The 23,410-nt window shown below is 35.0% G+C and overlaps 1 protein-coding gene across 2 annotated transcripts; it reads right to left on the reverse strand.

The window, feature by feature from the left end:
- Positions 1-1,096: 1,096 nt before the first annotated feature.
- LOC105219133 (TPR-containing protein DDB_G0280363) lies at positions 1,097-23,115 on the reverse strand. 2 transcript variants are annotated; one of them, XM_011195126.3, is made up of 4 exons: positions 18,741-23,115; positions 3,259-4,162; positions 3,062-3,172; positions 1,097-2,969 (listed from the first exon to the last, which is right to left on the reverse strand). In XM_011195126.3, exons 1-4 carry the CDS (start codon positions 18,808-18,810, stop codon positions 2,891-2,893), a joined length of 1,164 nt encoding a protein of 387 aa, XP_011193428.1. In that variant the 5' UTR covers positions 18,811-23,115; the 3' UTR covers positions 1,097-2,890. The 2 variants fall into 2 exon arrangements, with proteins under 2 accessions (XP_011193428.1, XP_011193576.1); XM_011195274.3 differs by lacking the exon at positions 18,741-23,115 and adding an exon at positions 4,435-5,054.
- Between the last annotated feature and the right edge of the window lie 295 nt (positions 23,116-23,410).

The raw sequence follows: 23,410 nt of genomic DNA on the forward strand, positions 1-23,410 counted from the left end.
ATTTTTTCATTGATAATAAAAAATTAATAATAAAAAAATTTAATAAAAAAAACTTTAATAAAAAAAATTTTGATTAAAAAATTTATTTAAAAATATATTATTTTGGAAAATTAAAAAAAAAATCTGAAATAATTTTTTTGAATTTTATAAATTTCTTTCAATAAAGAATAAAAAACTTTTAAAAATTATAAAATTTTTAATGATTCTTTTTTTTAATTTTTAATTTAATTATTAATAATAAAAAAATTGTATAAAAAAATTTAATAAAAAACATTGTAATTAAAAAATGTTATTTAAAAAAAAATTGTATTTAAAATATATTATTTGGGAAAATTAAAAAAAAAGCTGAAATAATTTTTTTGAATTTTATAATTTTTATTTTTTTTTTTTTCAAAAATTTACAACAAATATTTATTTTTTTGCTAAAATTTCTTTTAATGAAGAATAAAAAACTTTGGATTTTTAATTTTTTCATTGATTTTAATTTATGACAATTTTTTTTTTAATTTTAATGAAAAAAATTGTATTCGAAAATTTATTATTTTGAAAAATAAAAAAAAAATCTAAAAAATTTTGATGACAAATATGCAAAAAAAAAATGTTTGATGAAAAAAAATTTATTTAAAAATTTCATTTTATTTTTTCAAATATTTATTTTTTTGCTAAAATTTTCTTTTAATAAAGAATAAAAAAAAATACTAATAAATAATAAAATTTAAATAAATGTAAACTTTATAGACACAGAAACTCAACTGCCAACCGCTGCAATAGGTCACTAAGTTGACACTCATGCTTATACCTTAGTAATTGGACTCACTAGCGCATTTTCATTATTCTTTGATATCTCGAAACTATTGTGAACTTCAGCGTCTAATCAGCTTTTTCTTCGATTCTTATGTGGTTCTTTCATTGTTTCGCCGCAACTCAGCTGCAACACTTCCAGCACTCACACTGTTATTCTTTTACTTATTGTTGTTGTTGTTTTATAGACTTTAGAATAATTACTTTCAGCCAAAATTTTGAGAAAAAAACGAATAATAATAACAACAAAAACTGTTTTTTTTTCTTTGTAATTTGTGTTTATACCAATGTTAAATTGTTTTGTTTTTTTTTATGTTTTCTTTAAATTTAATTTAATCTTAATTTGTTTCTCTCTTACTACGAATTAGTTATCATTAATTAATATCACATCGACTTTGTTTGTTTTTGCGTTTTTGCATCGCATTTTCTTAAAGTTTTAAGAGTTTCTTATTTGCTTTTTTTTTGATTATTTTTTTTTCCAAAAAATTTTGTAGTTGTTTTTGTTTTTTGTTTTTTGTTTTTTGTTTTTTTGAAAAAAATCGCCATTAAATGTTCATTCATTGCATAGAAAAAGGAAATAAGTTAAACAGTTTGTTTGCCAGCCTGTCGCCATGCAGGCTTTCTAATTTGTTTGTTTTGTTGTTTTTGTTGTTGTTCACGTAATACTACCATAAATACAGTGTTGGACGCTGCCATAAGGCGTCCGTTGCTTTGTTATACTTTTTGTTGTTGTTTTTGTTATCAATTTTTTTGTTTTTGTTTGTGTTTTTGTTTTCTTTTATAAATTACAAATATTATCTTTGCTTCTTCACCTAAACGAATGCAGTCTTCCAAAAATAGTAGCCACTAATTTTACTGCTTCTCTTCTCCTCTTTGCTTACTTGCTCTGCTCTGCGCTGCTTTGTGTGTCAGCGTATGTGCACCGTTTATGCACATGCTTGTTGTTGTTTGTTTGTATTGTTTCTTTGTATGGTTGTGTGTGTGTATGTTTGTATGTATGTACTAACGCTGCACTAACGCTATGCGAATATATATGTAATTTGTCGGCAACGCAACTCGTGCGTTCTTCTTACCTCCTACTTCTACTCCACATCCTCCTCCTCCGCCTCCTCCTTCTTGTTTGCTTCACTATTCACCTTTTTCTTGAGTTTTCAGTCCAAATTAAGCTGCTGTTAACTGCATATGCAGTTACTGTTGTTGTTGTGGTTGTTGATATTTTCTATTGTTTATGTTGTTGTTGTTGTTGCTGTATTGTAATTAGTTTGTTTGCATTTTTCATTTTGCATTTGTTGCACTTTATTGTTGTATTTGTTTTTTTTTTGCTATATATTATTGTTGTTGTTGTTGCTATTACTGCGAAATTGTTGTTCGGCGTAACGAAAAGCGTGTGTTGTGGTCCAAGTTTATTTCATTTTCATTTTAATTGGGGGGATTTGTTGTGAAAACTGTGAGCACACTTCTCTTTCTCAAACACTTCCAACTCCTTTCGCCCCCTTGCCGTTATGCGTACGTTTTAGGTTTTCAGTTTTTCGTTTTTCTTCATTTTTTGCTTTTTTTGCATGTTTTTTTTTCTACTTATTGCCTCTTTCGACTTCTTCTTCTTCGTTTCTTTGTTTTGTGGTGTTCAGTTAAAATAATGAAATTCGGAGGGATTGTTGAGAAAGTAAAGTATTCTCGTTATGCGTTGTTCCTGGTTTTGTTGTAGTAATTGTTTGATGTTTGTCATCTTCTTTGTAGTTGTAGTTAAAGCCACGCCCATTTGATTATTTAAAGAAATCATAATAATAATAACATATATCTATATATGTATGTATGTGTGTTTGTTTGTATGTATAGCACATAAGTCTGCTAATTCTACGCAATTGACCAATTTCTGATGCCCTTCGTTCAAGGTCCTTCCATTTTGTTAGGTTAGGTTAGGTTAATTATTATTGTTGTAAATTTGTTGTTAATTTGGTGTGTGATTGCGCTGAGGGAGAATAAATGAGATCGCTGGATGGGTAATGTATGCATACATAAGTTAATAAAAAAAAAAGAATTCTCTCCTCTCGCAACCAAACCGCAGCTGGAACAAGCCTGCTTACGCGCACTAATCGCAGGAGTAGAGCTTGTTCTTGGTCAACGTGAAATCGGGGCTTATCAAAATGGTGTTGCTGCGTGTTAGGTTTCTGCAATGAAAGCGAGAGTTTGGTGTGACAATTTTTTATTAAGAACAGTTAAGAGAAAGCAGCTTTGAAAGCATACCAAATGTGCTACTTACTTGATAAACTGTGGCAACAGCGAAGTCCAGCCGCTCTTGTCCTGCTTCAGCGTGAGATACAGCTCGAATGTGGAGACAGTGCAGTCGTCCACTTTGAACGAGGCAATGCGTCTGTGGATTATAGAAAAGAGATGTGTGAGTATTGCACTTGCGTTGTTTTGAGGTTAGTTTACATTAATTGCAGTCCACGCACTCACCTCACATTGCTGGGCTCACACTCGAAATCGATGTACAGCGAGCAGCCGCGCACGCCACACGGTTCCCGCTCCGAAGCCTTGATTATTTCGGCCGCAATGCGCGGCATGAGATCATATGGCAGCGAGACTTCGGTGCAGTCCAGGTGGCGTTTCTTCGCATCCCGCAGCTCCGTCTGCACGCGCTGCGCCAGCTCATTGACCGCGGCTATATCGACGTCGGTAGTGGCGCTGCCGAAACAACTGCCCGACGTTGGCGAGCCGGTCGGTGTGATGCCGGCCGCTACTGGTGGTTCATAGTAGAACAGATTGTTGTTGTAAGTGGCCTCCATAGCCGGTTGTTTGCCGCTGTGTGTCGGCGGTGTTTTCTTCTGTTTGTCGTGCGCTGCGCGCTTTTGTTGTTGTTCCGTATAGTGTTTTTGTTGTTGTTGTTGCTGTTGCTGTTGCTGTTCCTTTTGCTGATAATGGTGGTAATTGTTGTCGTGATGTTCCAAGTGATTGTAGTGGTGTTGGTGGTATTGGTGATGGTGGTGATGTTGTTGTTGTTGGTGGTGGTGGTGTTGGTTGTTGTATTGGGCTCCACCGTAATGGTGATTGTTATAGTAGAAGTGATGCTGTCGCTGCGGTTCGTGTTGATGCGTCTTCTGTGGCGCTGACCAATTGCCGCCGTCCACAACGTCTCCACCCTCTTCCGCGTCTTCAGCGTACAGCTGCAGCGCCGGCTGCTGCTGCGCCTCGTCCTCCTCCTCCTCCTCCTCCTCTGCGTACTCTTGCTGATTATAGCTTATGCTTCTATTGTTGCTGTTGTTGCGTTGATTGTGCACAACGTTGTCGCTGGTCAATTGATTGCCGGTTGTTGGCAATTGTGTTGTGGTTGGTGGTGGTGGCGTTAGCGGACTCGCCCAGTCTATCGATTGAAAGCAGAGAACAGAAGTATAGAATTAATTAGATTTTCTTTTCTTTTCGGTTCTGGCAATTGACAAGTTGCCATATTTATGTAGGTATATAGGAAATACAAATTAAAATTAAATTAATTAGTAGGCCGTGGACTTAAAGAGAGCTGGGAGTCTTCTACGAAACTTTGCGACACAAATTAATGGAGGAAACTAAAGGAAGAAGGATTTCAGCTGACAGCTGAGGCTACTACACACAAATATATATTCTATTTTCTATACATACAACCGTATCGGCAAGGCATAATTTTGGTCGCTAAAGGCGTGTGAGCTTGTAAATGTGTAATTGCTATAAAATTTGTCATCTGAGCTCGTTTCCCGCAAGACACACGCTGCACTCTGTACAAGATTTCAATTTTCTATGAGTTTGTCAATTCACTTCCTTTTCAAACACAAATCACTTAAGGCCTGTGGCAAATCGCGATTTTTTTCGAAATTTCTTAATAAATTCGCTTCTAAACGTCAATATTCGCTATTCTCACTGCTAATTCCACTTTTGCTAAATTTTCCACGATACATAGGCAGCAGCATGCGCACATTACACCGGCCGGCTACTTGCTCACTTAGAATGCCTTCGCATATAGCGCTGTATATATATGGTATATGGTATATGTAAATAAGAAACAGCTGTGCGCCGACACACACGACCCATTCCCCAAACATTATGTTAACGCGCACAGCGCAGAGGAGTGTCCAAAGGTCGCAGTAACAGCGCTCGTATTTACATTACTCTACAGACAAAATCCCCTAATAATTATGTACTGTACAGTACAGCGTGTAACAGCTGTTAGAAAGCGTGTAAAAAACACGACAGCCAACAGCTGACGGCCAACGAAAGTGAAATTAATCACAACAACACGTGTTTACATACATTGCATTTGCAGCGCCACAGTGCTTAGCTGTGATTAATAGTGCTTTAACAATGGTTAACAGCATTCTGACATTTGCAGCGCTGATAAATGTTAGCGCTCTCTGGCTCTCCTTAACAGCGCGCAGGCGCTGCACTTACACACACACATAAACCTGCGGAGAAGACTGCAGTTGGTGCCAGGGAACAGCTGTTTGTCGGAAAACAGCTGATTTGTTGTTTGTACAACAAGTGTAATGCTACGTCGGTGTGCGGTGTTTGGTTGTTGGTGGGGATGAGACGAAATCACCTGGCAACTCAGCTGGAAATCAGCCGTTCTTTCTTTAGGTGGCGTGTCTTTGACGTGCTTGCGTGACATTTGCTCGTTTGCTTTAACATTTATTTACTCGCTCGTTCCAACATTTCACTTCATTGTTGTTGCACACATGTACTCATTGCCATGTTAAAGAGAGTGTGTGAGTGTGTGTTTGTTTGTGCTATGACAGTGTTATGTAGGTGTGCCAGTGTAAATATTGAAAGTGAAGATGAGCGAGCACTTACATTACATGCTAACTCACATTGGATCGCTCGCACTAACACTCATGCACATAATGCATTTTACATATATAGATATGTATGTTTGTAGACATATATATATATGTATGTATGTAAGAGTACGTGTTATTTAAGTTTTAGGGTTAGGTAACTTTTGTTTAACGAAATAGTGGCTGTTGCTGCGTTCTTTATGTGAAGGTTGGGTGTTTAACAGACTGGTCCATATGTAGTTCATTTTGAGACAGTACTAGTTCATGACAAAGATATATTTAATATAATTTTTGATACAATTAAGGAGTATAGAAATATGAAAATTATGTAGAAAATATTGAAGTGTAAAATTCATTAAAATATTGTAATAAAAAGGCATGAAAATCATGATTTATGAAAATTGGGTAATACAAAAAAAAAAATTTAATAATCAATAAAAAATATTAGTTTTAATAATTAATAAAAAATTAAATTGTTAAAATTAAAATTGTTAAAATAATAAAAAATTTATTTTAACATTTAATAAAAAAAATTAATTTTAATAATTAATAAAAAAAATTTATTTTAACATTTAATAAAAAAAATTTATTTTAACAATTAATAAAAAAAATTAATTTTAATAATTAATAAAAAAAATTTATTTTAATAATGAATAAAAAAATTAATTTTAATAAATAATAAAAAAATTATTTAACAATTAATAAAAAAAAGTAATTTTAATAATTAATAAAAAAAAGTAATTTTAACAATTAATAAAAAAATTAATTTTGACAATTAATAAAAAAAATTAATTTTAACAGTTTATAAAAAAAAATTAATATTAATAGTTTATAAAAAAAATTAATTTTAATAACTAATAAAAAAATTATTTTAACAATTAATAAAAAAAAGTAATTTTAATTATTAATAAAAAAAAGTAATTTAACAATTAATAAAAAAAAATTATTTGGCTAATTAATAATAAAAAATTAATTATAAAATATTTATAAAAAAAAATAATTTTAACAATTAATAAAAAAAAAAGTAATTTTAACAATTAATAAAAAAATTAATTTTGATCATTAATGAAAAAATTAATTTTGACAATTAATAAAAAAAATTAATATTAATAGTTTATAAAAAAAATTAATTTTAATAACTAATAAAAAAATTATTTTAACAATTAATAAAAAAAAGTAATTTTAATAATTAATAAAAAAAATTATTTTGCTAATTAATAATAAAAAATTAATTATAAAATATTTATAAAAAAATTAGTTTTAACAATTAATAAAAAAAATTAATTTTAATAATTAATAAAAAAAATTAATTTTAATAATTCATAAAAAAAAAATTTTAACAATTAATAAAAAAATTAATTTTAATAGTTTATAAAAAAAAAATTAATTTTAATAATTAATAAAAAAAATAATTTCAATAATTAATAAAAAACAATTCATTTTGATAATTAATAATAAGAAATTAATTTTAACAATTAACAATAAGAAATTAATTTTAACAATTAATAAAAAAAAATTAATTTTAACAATTAATAAAAAAAAATTAATTTTAACAAATAATAAAAAAAATTTATTTATTATTTTAATTTTAATATTTTGTTTTCAATTTAAATTTTTTTTTTTCATTTTCTTTTACAAATTATGGTACTAATTGCCCTTTAAGCAATAATTATTGAATAAATGTATGAAAATTGAATTTTTGTGCTTATAAAACCAATTTAATGAAATATTAAAACGTGAAAAATGCAAGAAATTTCTCTGCCAAACACGTACAAAGCACTAGCAACTGAGTATGTACATATGTATGTATGTAAATATAATTGTATTTATTGGGCAGTTGGCAACAGCACCAATTTTTGTTACGCTCGAGTTGAATTGGAAAAATAATTATAATGAAAACCCAAAGCAAATATAGAATAAATGAAAAATTAGCTGAAGCGAACGACAACGCCGCACGTTAAGCTTCATTGCTCAGCTGTTAAGCGTTTAGAAAGCAAATGCGGCGTTACAATGCACTACCTTATTGGATATGTAGTACAATAAATAGGCAAATGTTAGAATATTTTTTTTTTTGTTCTTGTAAGTATATATGTAAATATGTATGTAGAACTAATTGCAGACGGACGGTTGAATGTATGGACGGTCAAGCTTCGTACGAACGAATTTGCTGTCAATACCTTATGGCAGGTTGTTATTGGTTTTCTTATGTACTTTATATTATTACCAGCTTACATATGTATATATATATAGGTAATACATATATGTATGTATTTAAGTATATATGTATGTCCATCTGAGTTCTACAGCTGCTTTCATTACACCCATTACACCGCTTTCAAGCAGAAGAAAAAAATGGACAAATTGCTGCCACATTGATAAATATGCGAAATTTTTCTTGCCATATTCGCTCAAGTACTATGTATATGCTATTGTTGTAATTTCTTTGAGCTTATGATTGTTGCCATACAGCTATTTGCAATACTTTGTCTACTTTTGGTTGCTCTTCTTCTGCTTTTAACTGCGTCAATTACGAGTATTTATAGCGGCTGGCATGCTTAGTATTGTAGACCAGCTGCCCAGAGTCTCCTACCACAGGAGAACAGCCTAACTTGAGCTTTTTTCATATCATGCAGGAGAAGGCTGATATCGAAGTTCTGCCTCTCCAGTCGCATATTTAAAATTGTTAAGCTCAGCTATTTAGTTGTATTATATTAATAATTGCTATGTCTACTTTTTCTGCATTTACATACATATGTATATACTATATTTACATATATATCTATATTTACATATATAGATGTATGTATGTATCTATGTATGTGTTTGCATATTCCTTTTGCTGCTCGTTCACATGAGCATAAATGCATTTTAGCAGACTGCAGTTCATTCACTGTATTGGCAATAAGCTTAAGCAACAATTACAGCAACAACAATAGCAACACCATTCATGGCAGCGTACAACAACAACAAAAGCAAAATCAACAATCGCAATGAGCGACAGTTTCGTTAGCAACAGTCAATGAAAAATTATATTAATTTTGAAGAGCAGCAGCAAAAAAAGAAGAAGCAGCAGCGAAAGCAACAACCACAACAACAACAAACAATTTGCACCGTATTAGGAACAGCTCATATGCATATACATACATACATATGTACAAGCGGCCGTATTCATGCAGCGCTTTGTGGCAATGAGCTTTTATGGTGGCTTCATCAACGTACATATGTATGTATATAGCCGCCAACAATAGCAACAAATATGCAAACAATAAGCAACAACATGTCAAGCTGACAAGCGTGCGGATAAGCAGGCGGTCCCGGCGCATACACACAGCGAGATTTATAATTCATTCTGTTCGCTGCGGTGCGGCGCGGCGCGGCGCGGTTCGACAAGGCGAAGGTGAAATTTCATTAGACACAGCGGCGGTGCGCTTTGTTTTCTAGTTGGCTTTGTTGTTGTTGTTGCCAACTGCTGTTCTTACAGCAAATTTCTTTTGTTTGCCATATTTTGTATATTTTTCCTGTTTTAATTGCCAACACACACACGTTCATCAACAGCGCAAAAGGAAGGATTAAATAATGGAGACACACAGAGACGACAAAATACATAAACAAACATACATAGACATATATATATACATATATGTCTATATATATGTATATATATATATATATAGATATAGATATATAGACATTTGTATATGTGTGCGTGTGTTTGTCAGCTATACATATGTAAATGTCAGCGGGTGGTGGCGCAAAACTTGGCAAGAGCCAGACTAGCCACAGCTGTGCGCCAACAACAACATGTGACACAAGTCAATTGCTGTTGTTGTCAGTCGTTGTTTTGACTTGACAAAAGCAAAATTGCACATGGCTGCGGCACAGACACAGACACACAAACATACCTTTAAAGAAACAAACTGGCTTACATATAGTATAATGTCAGTGGGAGTGCAATGATGATATGTCAGCAAGAATAGCTCAGCAACAACAACAACAGCGCAAACAACAAAAAATATTAGTAATAAAAAAATAGCAAACAACTCGCATTAACCAGAAAAATATGTAAATGATTATTGCATCATGGCATGTCTACGCGCGCGACCAACAGTGGTGCATTTTCGCTGAGAAATTGATCAAAAAAATTTGAAAGCTTTTACATTAACAAAAAGTCAAGCTTTTATTAGAAATGAAGGCTTTGGTAGAATTCTAGATTTAGTTAGGAGAAGTAATGGAATCCAGCACCAATAAGTTGCCATTATACATCCAAAGCTCTTAGTCTCAAAACACTTGTGGAAGACTTGTTTCATAAATTATTTATAAAGAGACTCATATGAAGATTTTTATATATTTTCTATCATCTGCAACTGATTTGTCATTATTAATATCATAATTAAGAAGAGAAGCTGCTTCAAAACAGCATAAGTTACATTTGGAGCCAAATTCAGGGAAGGTGAGAATACAGAAAGATAGAAAGAAATTCTTCGACCGGATATAAATTGGATCCGTTCCAGATCTGACTACCATGGAACGTCAAATAGAGAGCTGTAGATGTCTTGAATAACCACTCGCGTTTATTAAGGCAGTAGTCTGCTTTAGAAGCCGAAAAAAAGCGGTTTTTAGCAATTTTTTTTTTTTTTGAAAGGGAAGGAAATAATTGCGGTAAACGGAATTTTAAGACCACAGTGTACTATATTTAAGGCTTAAAAAACAATATATATTATTAAAAAATATTGAAATTTTTTCAAAGTTGTTAGTATTTTTCTGGAGCGCCTGGAGTCTGCACTTGTAAATCGGTGCCGGTGATGGAGGTCGTGCGATGCATCTGAAACAGTCGAACCAAATTTTTTTTAATGTTTATAAGTTTCTTTTCTTTATGAACTAAAAAAAATACCGAAGAAGTTATAAAATTCCAGTTTTTTTCGAAGTTTAAAAAAATTCACTTTTTTAAGAAAAAAATTGACTTTCAGTTGCAAAACAAGTAGTTTGAATAATACTTTTGTCCAAGTTCAGCTGCTTTTATCTAGTTCAAAAAGAAGATATTTTAATGCTGAAGCTAGATCACTTTGGTTTTTTTCGATCGGACATATATTCTTTTTGTTATCGCCGGCACCGTTTTCTAACACTTGTGAAAATGAAAACTCGAGAAAACGCGCTTTAAAGGTCTGCCTGAGCATTCGCACCTGCTCGACGCTCGGCCACTAAAACTGCTCTAGCTGTGAAAATATGTCGAATTGGATTCTGGAATTTTAAAGACATATTCTTGGATAGTTTTGGAAGAGATTTAAAACAAAACAGAAAAATCGATTTTTTGAAGAATGTAAAGCAGACTACTGCCTTAAATGATCTTCAAGTCATCATTTATAATTTTTTTTCCCAAAATTATCATAGAATTATGTATAATCTCGAAACACTGGTACTTTCGACTTGCGCGTCACACGAAACACTTCAAACAAACAAGCGAGTGAGTGAGGCACGCGAACACTCAAAAACACAAATAAAATTTGGCACAACAAGCGAGTATGTCACTTTGCATGTGTGAGTGTGGACTCGTGGGTGTGCTAGCCGATTTCCATATAGACATAAGTCGTTTGTGTGTAATTTTCGTAATTTTTTTTTTTTGGCATAGAACGCAGCAGAGTTGGCCATGGCGGCTGGCAGTGAGCGCTATGCAATTTGCGCTGCGCGTGAATGTGTGCTGAACAAGAAAAGTTTGACAAAAACTCAATAGTTAATTGAGCTGCCGGGCTGCCGCTAGCGGGTTTGGGTTGGCAGGCGCTGGCGGCGGCAGCTGCGTCGCACAACAATGCAGTGGGCCGTGGCGTTACCGCGTTGGCTTGATACAGCTGCACTGCCGCCACGCGCTCGGCAACCGAGCGAATTCAAAGGTTTCAAAGGACAACGACAAGAGCGATGACGTAAAACACAGGCGAGGCGAGCAGGCAGCACAGAAGGGGTGTGTGTGCTGGAGCGCGCACGTCGAAACGTTTGTATGCAAATGTCCTTCAGACGACACATCCTTTTTTCTGTTTTTTTCCGCTGAATGCGTACACTCGGCAATAAAGTGTGTAATTTATGCGGGCAACAGCATGCTCATGTATGCGCGTGTGTGAGTGTGTCAGTGAGCTCGCACATGCAAATAAGTATTACAACAAAAATAAAAGTTACAGCGAAAAAAAAAAACGGTAGCGACTTCAAAGCGTACTACGTGTGGTTGTGGCAGCGGGGGGTCTAACAAGTTGGCGTGGACGCAGTCAGACATGAAATTAAATTGACTGCAATTTTCAAAACCACAAAAACCGGACGAACATACGGAGCGGCGCGGTGCGGTGGATGAGCCGCAAGTGGCGATAGAGAGTGCCTGTGAAGGAGCCAAGAATGCGCTGATGAGGCAGCCAGGCAGTCAGCTGATAGCGCCGCTAAAAAAGACGAGAGTCCACACGCCGTGGCCAACTTGGCAACGAAGCACACAGGCGTACTATGGAGCACATGCAGCCGCGCGACCGACGCGCTCGAAGTTCCATTTTTTTCCTTCCAATTGAAAGAGCGATCAGTTGTAGCCAACGTAGCCCGGCAATTGCGACGATGAACCATAATTTGTTTTGGCTGAAACAGAGTGGGGGCGGACAATGCGAGGTATGTACTATATACCGGCGGGTAGTCTTGTCGAGCGACATTGAGACGCGCCCTCTAACGAACACTAGGGTTAAAGTACCACAATTGACACAGCGGCGCAGCACCGCTTGAGCTGACTGCCGGTCTGTGTCGTTAGAAAGCTTGCCACAGCCGACGAGTGCGCGCCTCTGGTAATCCATTGCCGCACCGCGCCCTCCACCTGCGCCGCCATCGCTCATCAAACTTTGCACACTACTTTTTTCGGTGTGGATTTCAATTGCCAACAGCTTTTTTTCTTCTTTTTCCTGCTGCCACACTACACCTCCACTGCCTGTGTGTGTCTGTGCCGCACTCAGTTGGTTTACCATCAGCCTTTCGGCGCTACCATTTTATCCTGCTGCTGCTTTTATCAATTCACTTTGGCTTCCTTTTTCCATTTGCCGCTCGCCACTCGACGCTTTCATTCAAAGTTGCTTTTTGTGTGCGCCACTCGACTCCACTCGGCTCGACACTAGAATTTAGGTGTGTAGAACTACAAGCCAACTCACACACATACACACACACACACACATACACATATGTAGACACCGAAGCGTAGCAGCGTTGGTGAATCTGTCTCGAGCTCGCCCAAGTGACAGGATTAACAGGAAGTTGCATAATCCCTGGAGCGTCATGTCATACTTGTTTGGCCAGCGACTTTATAATAGCATCAACCGGGCGCATACGATTGCGGTGCAAAGCCACACAAGGCGATTACTCCACAACCGAGTTCGAGTGAGTGTGTGTGTAGTGTTGTTGGAGCGTATTTCGGTTACTAAGTGCCACAAAAGGCCGCAGCACACTAGTTGGCTGTATATAATCCAATGGCGACTCACACACACACACCCGCACCTCCGCAAGCTGTAGCTTAACAATTCTGCATTTTTGATTTAGTTTTTAGATTTTTTTTTTGCGTTTTTGGTGGATTTGTGGTTTCATTTTTTTCCTCTCTGGTATTTCGTTGCTTCCTTTCGGAGGTGTGGTTGATTAAATTTTAAAATTCATTCAGTTTCAGTCAGTGTGGCTGGGTGTGTTGGGTATTTGCGGGAGATATTACAATGCCTCCACACACGCTTTAGAATAGACTTTTGCATAAGCTGAAATGTGTATTTTGCCATAAAGTTTGAAAGTCACACTTTTATATTTTTGGGTTTTCCTGTTTGGCTTGCGACTCGCTGGAGAGGAATTTTGTGCATTTTTAATACATTTAGTTGGAAGTGGTGAAATTGGAGGCATTCAATGCTAGTTTGTCACATGGAATTAGTTTTTTGATGCGATGGGAATACTTATAATTTACACTTGTTGTTGGATTATTATTTTTTAAATGTAAATTTAAACAATATTTCGGCTATTAAAGGGCACACCTAGTGTGACATTTCAAAAAAATCGATTTTTGTTTTTGTTCATATTTCGGTAGATTACACCTTTAAAAACATCCACGGATAAGGCCGGAATCACTGCAGCAGTGAAGGACCTTTTTCCCGCCGTTGGAGATCGACTATAACTTAAAAAATATTTAATTTTTTTCTTCAAAAGTTATTGTTTTTTAATAAAAATTCCCCAAAATCACCTTTTTTTTAGGCCATCACACTAGGTGTGCCCCTTAAGGCTTTATTCATACAAACGTATTGATGGAGTCCACGAGGTTTACATAAAAATTGTTTAAAAAGCTTTTATTATATTTTTGAAAGGTCTTAAGAATCCGTAAATTCTGGAAATCTACCATTGACTTTAATTACGAGATGTGTTCAAAAAATAACGGGAATTTTCGTTTTTTGAAAAATGTATTTTTGTTTTCAAAATAGTTCCCTTTCGATATCATATACTTCTCAAACTCGATTTTTAGGTTAGCCTTTAGATCCTTCAGCGATTTCATCTATGCTTTTAAAACGACTTCCTTTAAGGTTCTCATTATGTTTGGAAATAGGAAAAAAATCACACGGTCTCAAAGCTAATATCAGTTTAAAGTTACGAAACCCAACTGAAAGTACTATACAGTATATGGGAACCCCTTGAGGCACTTTAAAAGCTATGAGTAATTCTAATTTGTTATTCTTTATTCTTTTAGTTTAAGTTAACCCACTAGCTCTCGATTTTCCAACGAAATTCGCAACTCACGCCACCTGAGTTTAACATTTACTAAAATTTTGTGTTTCACAATCGAATTCACTTCAAGCTAAAATCATTTTTCTGCAAAATCCTAATTAAAAAAAAAATAAAGAATAATTTTTCACCTAGAAAAAATTTCCCAGAAGGCCTAATACATATCACTTTTTTTTTATTCTAATTTTTTCACAATTTCTCCAATGATTTCTTATTTTTCATTTTTTAGCACAAAACGCTTATGAAATTGGGAAATTCCGCGAAATACCGCAAAAATCGGCACGATTGCTGCTACCTTATGAGTGCTTGAGTTGTTGCTATTAGCTGCTAAATATAGTGAAACGCGTGTCAGCACCTACGCGCCGCGCCGCTGAAGTAGTCTAAACAAATTGTTAATAAAAATATAAATTCATTTGAAATTCTTAATTGCGCGCAGGTCATGTGTTTCCGAATATTTTTCCAAAAAATTCTTACGCTGTTCTTCACTTTTCTCACTAAGCGCTCTTTTTCTGTTTTAATTCAATACAATTTCCAATATTTTTTTCTACACTTTATAAACAGCTGATAATAATCTGTGGCAAGTTATTGCCCAACTGCGCGAATCCGCTTGGAAACAGTCGGAAAAAAATTCCGCAAACAGTTTTCGCCTAAACAAAAAGCGGCAATTTATCTGCTGTTCTGCCGCACTTTTTACTTTCGTTTCCCCTTTTTTTTGCGAATGATTTTGTGGCAATCAGGGAATTCCCCGAAGCGTTGCTAAGCGCCCAATAGTCCGATAGTCTAAACAATTAGCAAATTATTTTTAGTTTTTTATTTACAATATTCGCTGGCAGCAATTAGCGTAAGAACAAAAGCGGCGATGAAGTGTTTTTTTTTGTTTTTTCAGTGAGTGATTAGTGTTTTTAGCGGTTTTATGAAAAAAATTTATTTTTTATTTTCAGTAGTTATTCACTTTTTTAAATTTTTAAATTTAAATTTTTTTGTTTTATTTTTTTCTTTTAATATTTTTTAATTTTTTATATTTTTATATTTTTTTAAATATTTCTTGAAATTACCTTTTTATTTAATTTTTTTTTTATATTTTATTTTAATTACTTTTTTATTTAATTTTTTTCATTTAATAGTGGAGCGAGTGATTAGTGTTTTCGGCGGTTTTATGAAAAAATTTTTTTTTTATTTTCAGAATTATTCAAATTTTTATATATTTTTTAATTAAAAATACTTTTTTTGTCTAATTTTTTTCTTTTTATTTTTTTTATTTTTTTATATTTTTTGGAATTACTTTTTTACTTAATTTTTTTTATATGTTTTAATTTCTTTTTTAATTAATTATTTAATATTGTTTTTATTTTTTTTTCATTTAATATTTTTTAATTTTTTTATATTTTTTAAATTACCTTTTTTTAATTTTTTTTATTTATTTATATTTATATATTTTATTATATATATTTCATTTATTTTAATATTTTTTAATTTTTTTTATTTAATTTATCTTTTAATATTATTTTAATTTTTTAAATTTTTTTTATTATTTTTTTTATTTAATTTTTTCTTTTAATATTCTTTTAAATTTTTTTTATTTTTTTAAATTATTATTATTTTTTTAATTTTTTTTTATATTTTTTTTAATTTTAAGTTTTTTTTGCACTTTAATTTTTATTTTTTTATTTTTAATATTTTATATTTAATTTTTTTTATCGTTTCTTCATACACACAAGCATTTGTGCTTTTGCGTAATACATTTCATGTCCGCTTTTGTTCTAAGTGGCGCTCAAATTACACCTAAAATTCTATCCAGTTCGGAAGCTAACCGAATTTCGAATTTCTGTCGCCGCTGACAAAAGGTTAAAGCAGCAAAAGCAAAGCAAAAACAAAAAAATATAATAAATCGCGGTATTGTATGAAACAATGAAATTGAATATTTTCAAAAAATAAAATAAAAAAAGAAAGAAAGGTTCGACATGCATGGACACATAAACACACACATAGTCACACACACACACGGACTCAGCAAAGCAGCTGTAGCGCTAAGCTGAGTTGAGCTAAGCGAAGTGCAAAGCCGTGCGGTGCGTTACAGCTCGGAGTGTCATGTGTGAAGTGGTGGTCATATATCATTTTCATTTAATGGGCGCTTCGCAGCTGAAGCCGTTTTGACCCTGAAATTTGAAGACTCTATTGTGCACACACACTCAAACGCAAGTCCAAACACACACGCAGTCATAAAAAATATATTTGTGTGTTTGCGATGATTCAAATTCAACTCAGAGGCGAAAACAAGTTTGTCGCCGCGGCGCAGGCGGTCAAAGGGGAGTGCTGGCAGTTTGGAATAAAGGCAACTAACTATAAAGTCATTTAGTCCACTTTGGCGGACTAACAGGCTTTGCTACTAGCGGTACATTAGTGGATGGAAAATTCTATTAACTCATATAAATGCATATGTATGTGTCTCTGTTTGTGTGAGCCTGTGCATATGCAACTACTCTGCGTTATGAATTATATGCATATGTGCTTAGCATATGAGTACGCTTGCTTTTGTGTCTTTCTAAGTGTGTGTGTGTGTGTCAGAGTGGCTATGGTGTCGCCGTTAATCAACCGAAAAATAATATTAATGAAAACAGCTTGTTGGCTTGAAAATTGACTACACACCACTTCATGAAAAAATCATTACAAAATCCAAGCATGTAATTTATACAGAAACAACAAAAGCAACAAAAAAGCACAAAAATACTGAGTTGATTAACTGATTTTTGGCATACTTTCGCTGAGTTGATTATAATTGTAATTAGAACTATACTACAGTGGATTGGAAATCGAAGTTTGATGTTAGACTGAAGGTTTGAAAACATATGACGGTAAAATTGTGACAGTTGCAATTTTGAAGTTCGTTAGTAATATTACTCAAAACTATGTATTTTTTTATTCAATTTTTTTTTGAAAATTAAAAAAAATGATTTTTCGAACACTACTCTGTCTCAATTTCGAATTTCAACATTTTTCACAATATTTTTTTTTCAATTTAATATTTTAACATTTTTTTATGAAATTTCGACCTTTCATATTAAACATATGTACATATAATTCTTCTAATTAAATTATTTATATTTATTATAATTTTTTGAATTCACTTCAAAAAAAATCTCACCTAATTAGATTATTTACATTCATTTAATTATATTTTTTTTATAATTTCGTTTCGAAAAAAATCAACAACAAGCGTTTAACGTTAAAAACCAATATAATTACTCGAAAAAAAATAACAAAATAATTATGTATTCAGCATAAAACTGTGTCATTGACCGGATGCAATTACTTTACTTTGAAAATTGAACGCGAAAATTGCTTAATTTATTTAATAAACAATAATTCAATTTGTCAAGGCGCAAAAAATGCAAATTAAATGCTAATTATTACAATTAAATAACTTAATGACAATAATGGAGTTTGTTTTATCAAAATATTACACGCTCGAACGCTGAAAAACGGTCTCAAATAGCAAGTGTGAAAATGACTTAATTTAATTATTGCTCACATAAAAAGCAGAATGCTCGATTTGGCAATAAAAAAATGGGAGTTGATTTAATTAACAATAAAATTAACACGATAATTGAGTGTGAGAGGTGTGAAAAGAATTTCGGTGTAACAATTTCGTTCAAAATTAAGCGAAATGATTTAATTAGAGGTTCATTAAAAATTATTAATTTGATTTTAATTTAAATTTTAAATAAATATGTATATGAAGTTTACTAAAAGTCTTGATAACAAATTAATGTATCGAAAAATCTGAAAATCTACTTTTTGTTTTGGTAAATTCATTAATATTTTTTTTAAAGAAAATCATTCGAATTACATTATTTTCGAAAATTCAAAAAAATGCTTTTTATATTTTTTGACAATTTCTAAATACGTTTTAAAAATATTAGAAAAAATATCGAAATATTTTCTGACTAACTGACTTCTGACTTTACTTTTCATTAAATTTAATTTTATTAAAAATTGCGAATAATTGCTATGAACTTGATATTACTAAGTTTATGCTGATAAAAGAATAAGAATAACTTCAAAAATCACACATTTCTTCTTTCAAAACCAGTCAAAAATCATAATTTCACAACAATTTCACCTGAAATTCACAACTAACTGAAAGTCAGTCATATTTCGATTTTCGACACACACCCATAGATAATTTGAGGAAATGCATGTGAGAAACACCAAAAATAGCCAAACTACGAAAAGCTTTGGAAATCGGAAAAGTTTGCTGCCAATGAAAATCGTTTTACCACAATTTGCAAATTCATACGATTTTCACGAGAAATTCCAACATTTAGAAGTTAAAAACATTTATAACACATTTAAAAAATATAAAAGAAGTCTAAAATCCGTACTCACCTTTCACTTTGCTTGAACCGATGACACCGAATTGTCCCTGATATTGATTTTGTACTGAGAGCACTTCCATTTTCTGGCGCAGCTCCTCGAAGACCTGATCGATGTGGATCAAATCGTTGGCGTGACGATCCAGCTCGGCGTCCAGCTCGAATTGTGCCTCGAAGTCGCCGTACGCGTCGTCGTCGCGCTCACGCTCCGCACCGGCCAGCGTCAATTCGTCCAACACAGTCGCGTCTGCAGGCGCCGCTTCGCTGTGCTCCACTTCAGCCTCGCTGTCGTCGTCAATATCACTATTGGCGCTCGCGCTGACCACGCGTCGCCGCGCTGTTTCCGTTTCCACTTCGTTCGCGACTTCACTTTCAGGCGCGCCTTTAGCCTGCGCTCCAAACCGCTTTCGCTCCTGTTGCGCTGCTGCCGCAACACTTCTGGCACGCTCACCGTTGGCGCTGTGTCGCTGCTGTTGCCGACGTTGGGCAACAGCCGCCGCGTCCAAGTAGCCGCTGCTGTGCTGATCGACTGTGGTCGCCTCGACGGCTGCCTCCGTGACCGGACTGGGCGGTATGTCGACAGCGGCGCTGACGGCGCTGGCGGTGCTGACAAGCGCAAAGAGATTCTTAATGCTTGTGGTGGTGGGTGTGATGCTGCTGCCGGCGTTGACTGGTGTTGGTGCCGCTTCCGCTGTTGCTGCAGTGCCCGTAGCTGCTGCTGCTGCTGCTGCTGTGGTTGTGTGGTTGTGGTAGCGTGTTGTTGTAGTGTTGCCAATTTTAATGTTGTTGGCGCTGCAGCGGACTGCAGCGAACGTGGGGGATAGTTGAAAAACAAAATTAACAATTTTACGCAATTTTTTTTTTGTTTTCTGTTTGCTTTTGAGCGTCGTGTGTTTTTTGGTGTTGTTGTTGTGTGGTTATTTTTTTAATTTACTGCTTAGTTATATAATGTATGATTTCTTACTGCCTCAATTAGATTACGCTTAGAGAAATGCACTTTAATCACAAAAATTGTTTTCGTTTCTGTTTCCGGTTACTTTTCTTAATTAAAATGAAAGACACACAGGTTTGAAGAAAGCATGCAAGAAACGGCACAAATCACGATTTTAACTCCTGTTACTCTCCTCAAACTTCACTGCCGTCTCAAGTGCGTTTTGAAAACCGTTCTGCGGTCTGCGGTCTGCTTTGTCGTCGCTCGAAGTTTCACTTTGGTCAAAACGCAGCTGAGTTTCTTCGCTTTTATGATTTAATTAACAATTATTAAACATTAATGATTATTTGTTGTTGTGTCTATTAGTAGATTTTTTTTTTGTAATTTTTTTATGCTTTATGCTTTAGTTAACAAAAACGAAATTGGAAAATAACAACTAAGTGCAATTTGAAATTGTCTCTGCTCTGACACTGGCTTCAATTTGTTATTCTAAGTTGCTTTTGCTGCGTTTTTGCATTTTATTTTAGTTTGTGTTTTATTATTTATTAAAACATTTTATTTTGTTTATCGCTACTTTTGCATTACTTTGTAATTTGTTGTAATTTGTTTGTTGTGTAATATTTATTATTTTTTATTATTATTTATTATTTTAATTCTTGTTTAAAAAGGCGTTAAAAAAGGAGTAGTTGTGTACTAGTTCCACCGCTGCTTCCCATTTAAGTTTACACTAATTAACTGTTATCTCGTTGCGTGCGGTTGCTTTGTAAATATCTGCCTCAGTGTCTTGCTCGCCTGAAACACGCGTGTATCTTTCGCTTTTCTCGAAATTTAATTTACATTTTGGCGAATTTTGTACGCGCACTCGTAGATTTTCTGCAATAATTTCAGCACACCGCTTGCTGCCTATTTTCAACCGTTTCTTCTATTAATTGCTCGCTTTTTATTGTTATTGTATTTAATTAATTTGTGTGTGTTATTGGTTAAGTTTTTAAGTATTTTTAATTTTTTAAAAAATGAAATGATTTGTTTCCCTGAACTTGTGTGTTGTTTTACGCTTTCGCAAGTTGCAATACGCCACTTTTGAGCCGCTACCGTTAAAATCAACGCCACGTAAACTTTTCACATAAATTTCCCGAATTGCACAGAGGCTTCTACTAATTTACACTGCCTGCTTGTCACTAGAAATTTTGTAAAATTTGTCACTTTTTCGGCGTTTTTCTGCTTAATTTTGTCTCGGTCTCAACGGCTGCCTGTCCCGTGGGAGTTTCTTTGCTTTTTTGCTCAGCTGCTTGGTAACTGCTTGTGTCTACGCTTTGTAGGCTTCGTCGTCAACTCCGTTTCGTCTCATTCACAGCACTAAAATATCACTTAATTTCTTTTTTATTATTTCTTAAATTTGTGGTTTTTAGCCTTTTCGCACTGGTTTCTGCTTGTTTTCTTTACGTTTGCTCGACGTCTTCTGCACGTAGGCCGGAAATTTGTCTGCACACTACAACTGCACTTTGTTGTAAAATATTTTCGCCTTTCCGCTGCGCTTTGTCGGCTCTTTTGTGCTTTTTATCTGCGCCTTGATTTGTTTTTTTTTTTCGTTTTCTTCGTTACTGCGGTTTCTTGGGGCACTCTTTTATTGTGGCTTTGCGTCTGCTTCGCTGCTTTTTCGTTGCCTTTTTTCCTTTCACGCACTTTGGCTGTGTGCCGCTGTGTGAGTTCTATTTTAGCGTTACAACAAGCAGAAAACCGTCTGCACTTTTTCCGGCTGCGACCACAATTTCAATGGCAAATTCGACTGCTTTCCTGCTTTCTGTGGGTTGCTTTGCACCACTGTTTGGGAAAATGGATTTATTTCACAAATGCCACTTCCTTCTGCTCGAAAACATAACGTACACAGCTTTTCAAGTTTTTTTTTTTGGGCTCGACGTTTCTCCTCAGCGTTACACAGCCTTTCGCCGGCTGATTGTACAACAGTAGCTTTGCTTGTCTTTGGCTGTGCGTCGTGTGGCCGGTTGGCTGGCTGGCTGGCTATGTACCACGTCGTTGTCGTCGTCTCGTCTTTGCTAAGTTCCGTTGCTTTGCGCGAGCTCCTCTACGTCGTCTTGCACCAATTTCACAGACGTTGCTTACTCGACGCACTCTCAGCTGCTACTGACTGCTGCTGTTGCTGGCACTAAGCTCCAAGGCTCGGTGGTCTGCTGTTTTGGCTCAAAAGCGTCGCTGCGGTCTCACTCGTTTGCTCCGGTTACACTGCTGCTGCTGCTCAGCGCTTACGTGCCTTGCTTTGGCTGGAGCTGTCGCTTGTACGTTTGGAGCCTCGCTCTCACTCACTGCACTGCTCGGACTGCTTGCAGCTGATTTGCTTTCCACTCATTTCATGCCGCTGTTGCTGTGGCTGTTACTGCTGAGCACTCGCTCGCTGGTACGTGTTGAAATGGTTGTTACTTGTTGTTGTTGTTCGGTAGCTTCCTGACTGGTTTTCTTGCGCCTGCCGCTGTCAATGGGGTACTTACTCGCTCTCTCTCTCTCTCTGTGTGTGCTTGCTTAATGCTTTTCCTACTGACTTTGGTGCTAATTTAAGAACTTTTCTGCTGTAAAAATTTAATTTATGGACTTTGCTGAATTTTCGAAATTTCACATTTTCATCTTTCGCCGCTCGTTAAGTGAACCGATTTTATTGCTTGCAAATTGGACAGCGCGAGCGCTGTTTGGGGCTATTTATTTATTATTTACGTTTTGAGCTTTTGTTGAATTGTTGTCTGTTGTTGTTGTTTTTTTTCTTAATTTGTTCTATTTAATGCGGTGCATCGTACGAAGGCTGGCTCAATAGAATTTCACACCATAAATTTCGCAATTACATCGCCTCAAACAAACTCAGTGAAAATTGCATATGTCAGCTGTTTTCCGTTGCGGTTGTCTGTGTGTTGCGCATATGGGTGTGTGTGTGTGTGTGTTGATTGAAGAAAGCTTGAAAATATGGCTTGATTTTCGCTTGAATGTCTATGGATTTGGTTGCTTGGTTTATTTGTCAAGTCTGTTCTTGCTGGCTGGCTGGTTTATTGCCTTTGTGAAATTAACAGTTTTACTTTTTTTACTTCGAATAACAGATTTTCGGTTGAAACTTAGTTTTTGACCGTTTACCGATTTTACTAAAAACTGTATTCAAAGCAATTTACTGCGGTCCTTTGTCATTTGTCTATTTTTGGTTGCTTGTAATGCTCTGCCTGTGAACTGTCGTCGTCGTGGTCGTCGTACGTCGTCTTCGTAGTCGTGCTGTGTTGCGGTTATTTGTGTTCTTTTCAAAAAAAAATTGTTCCTCTTCTTGTTCTACACAAACCAATTTCCACGTTACGTTTAACCAGCAGAGTTGTTACGAAGCTACTGGATCCGACCGGCTCAAAGTGCTGCTATTTATAGGGCTACCCAGGCCGTTACAATCAACGATTTTTTCCATACACAGACGGGCCATCACTGCAAAGCAAGGCAAACCAACCCAAACAGCCAACCGACCGACCGTCCAACCAAGCAATCAACCAACCAAACTAACAACAACCAACCGGCTAACGATTTGTATCTTTCAGATCCCTACTCTCCGCTTACGCTGATGACACAATGCAACGCACCTACAAACCGTTTCGTAACATTGGTTCGTGTGTCGGTTCCATTGTCGTTTTGCACTTAATTGTATGAGTGACTTTGTGCCAACGAGTTGAGTGAGTGTAAAGGTGCTGCATGCAGTTGCCCCAACTCTTGGCCATGCG

The sequence above is a fragment of the Zeugodacus cucurbitae genome, chromosome 4 (assembly GCF_028554725.1).
Source record: "Zeugodacus cucurbitae isolate PBARC_wt_2022May chromosome 4, idZeuCucr1.2, whole genome shotgun sequence".
NCBI classification, from domain to species: domain Eukaryota; kingdom Metazoa; phylum Arthropoda; class Insecta; order Diptera; family Tephritidae; genus Zeugodacus; species Zeugodacus cucurbitae.

What these genes read in the sequence shown, in the direction of transcription:
- LOC105219133 (XM_011195274.3), bottom strand. Translation starts at nt 4,513, where the DNA reads ATGACAAATTTTATAGCAATTACACATTTACAAGCTCACACGCCTTTA. An exon ending in TGTGAGCCCAGCAATGTGAG is followed by an intron (nt 3,173 to 3,258) that starts GTGAGTGCGTGG and finishes TATAATCCACAG; the next exon opens with ACGCATTGCCTCGTTCAAAG. An exon ending in CTGTTGCCACAGTTTATCAA is followed by an intron (nt 2,970 to 3,061) that starts GTAAGTAGCACA and finishes CTTTCATTGCAG; the next exon opens with AAACCTAACACGCAGCAACA.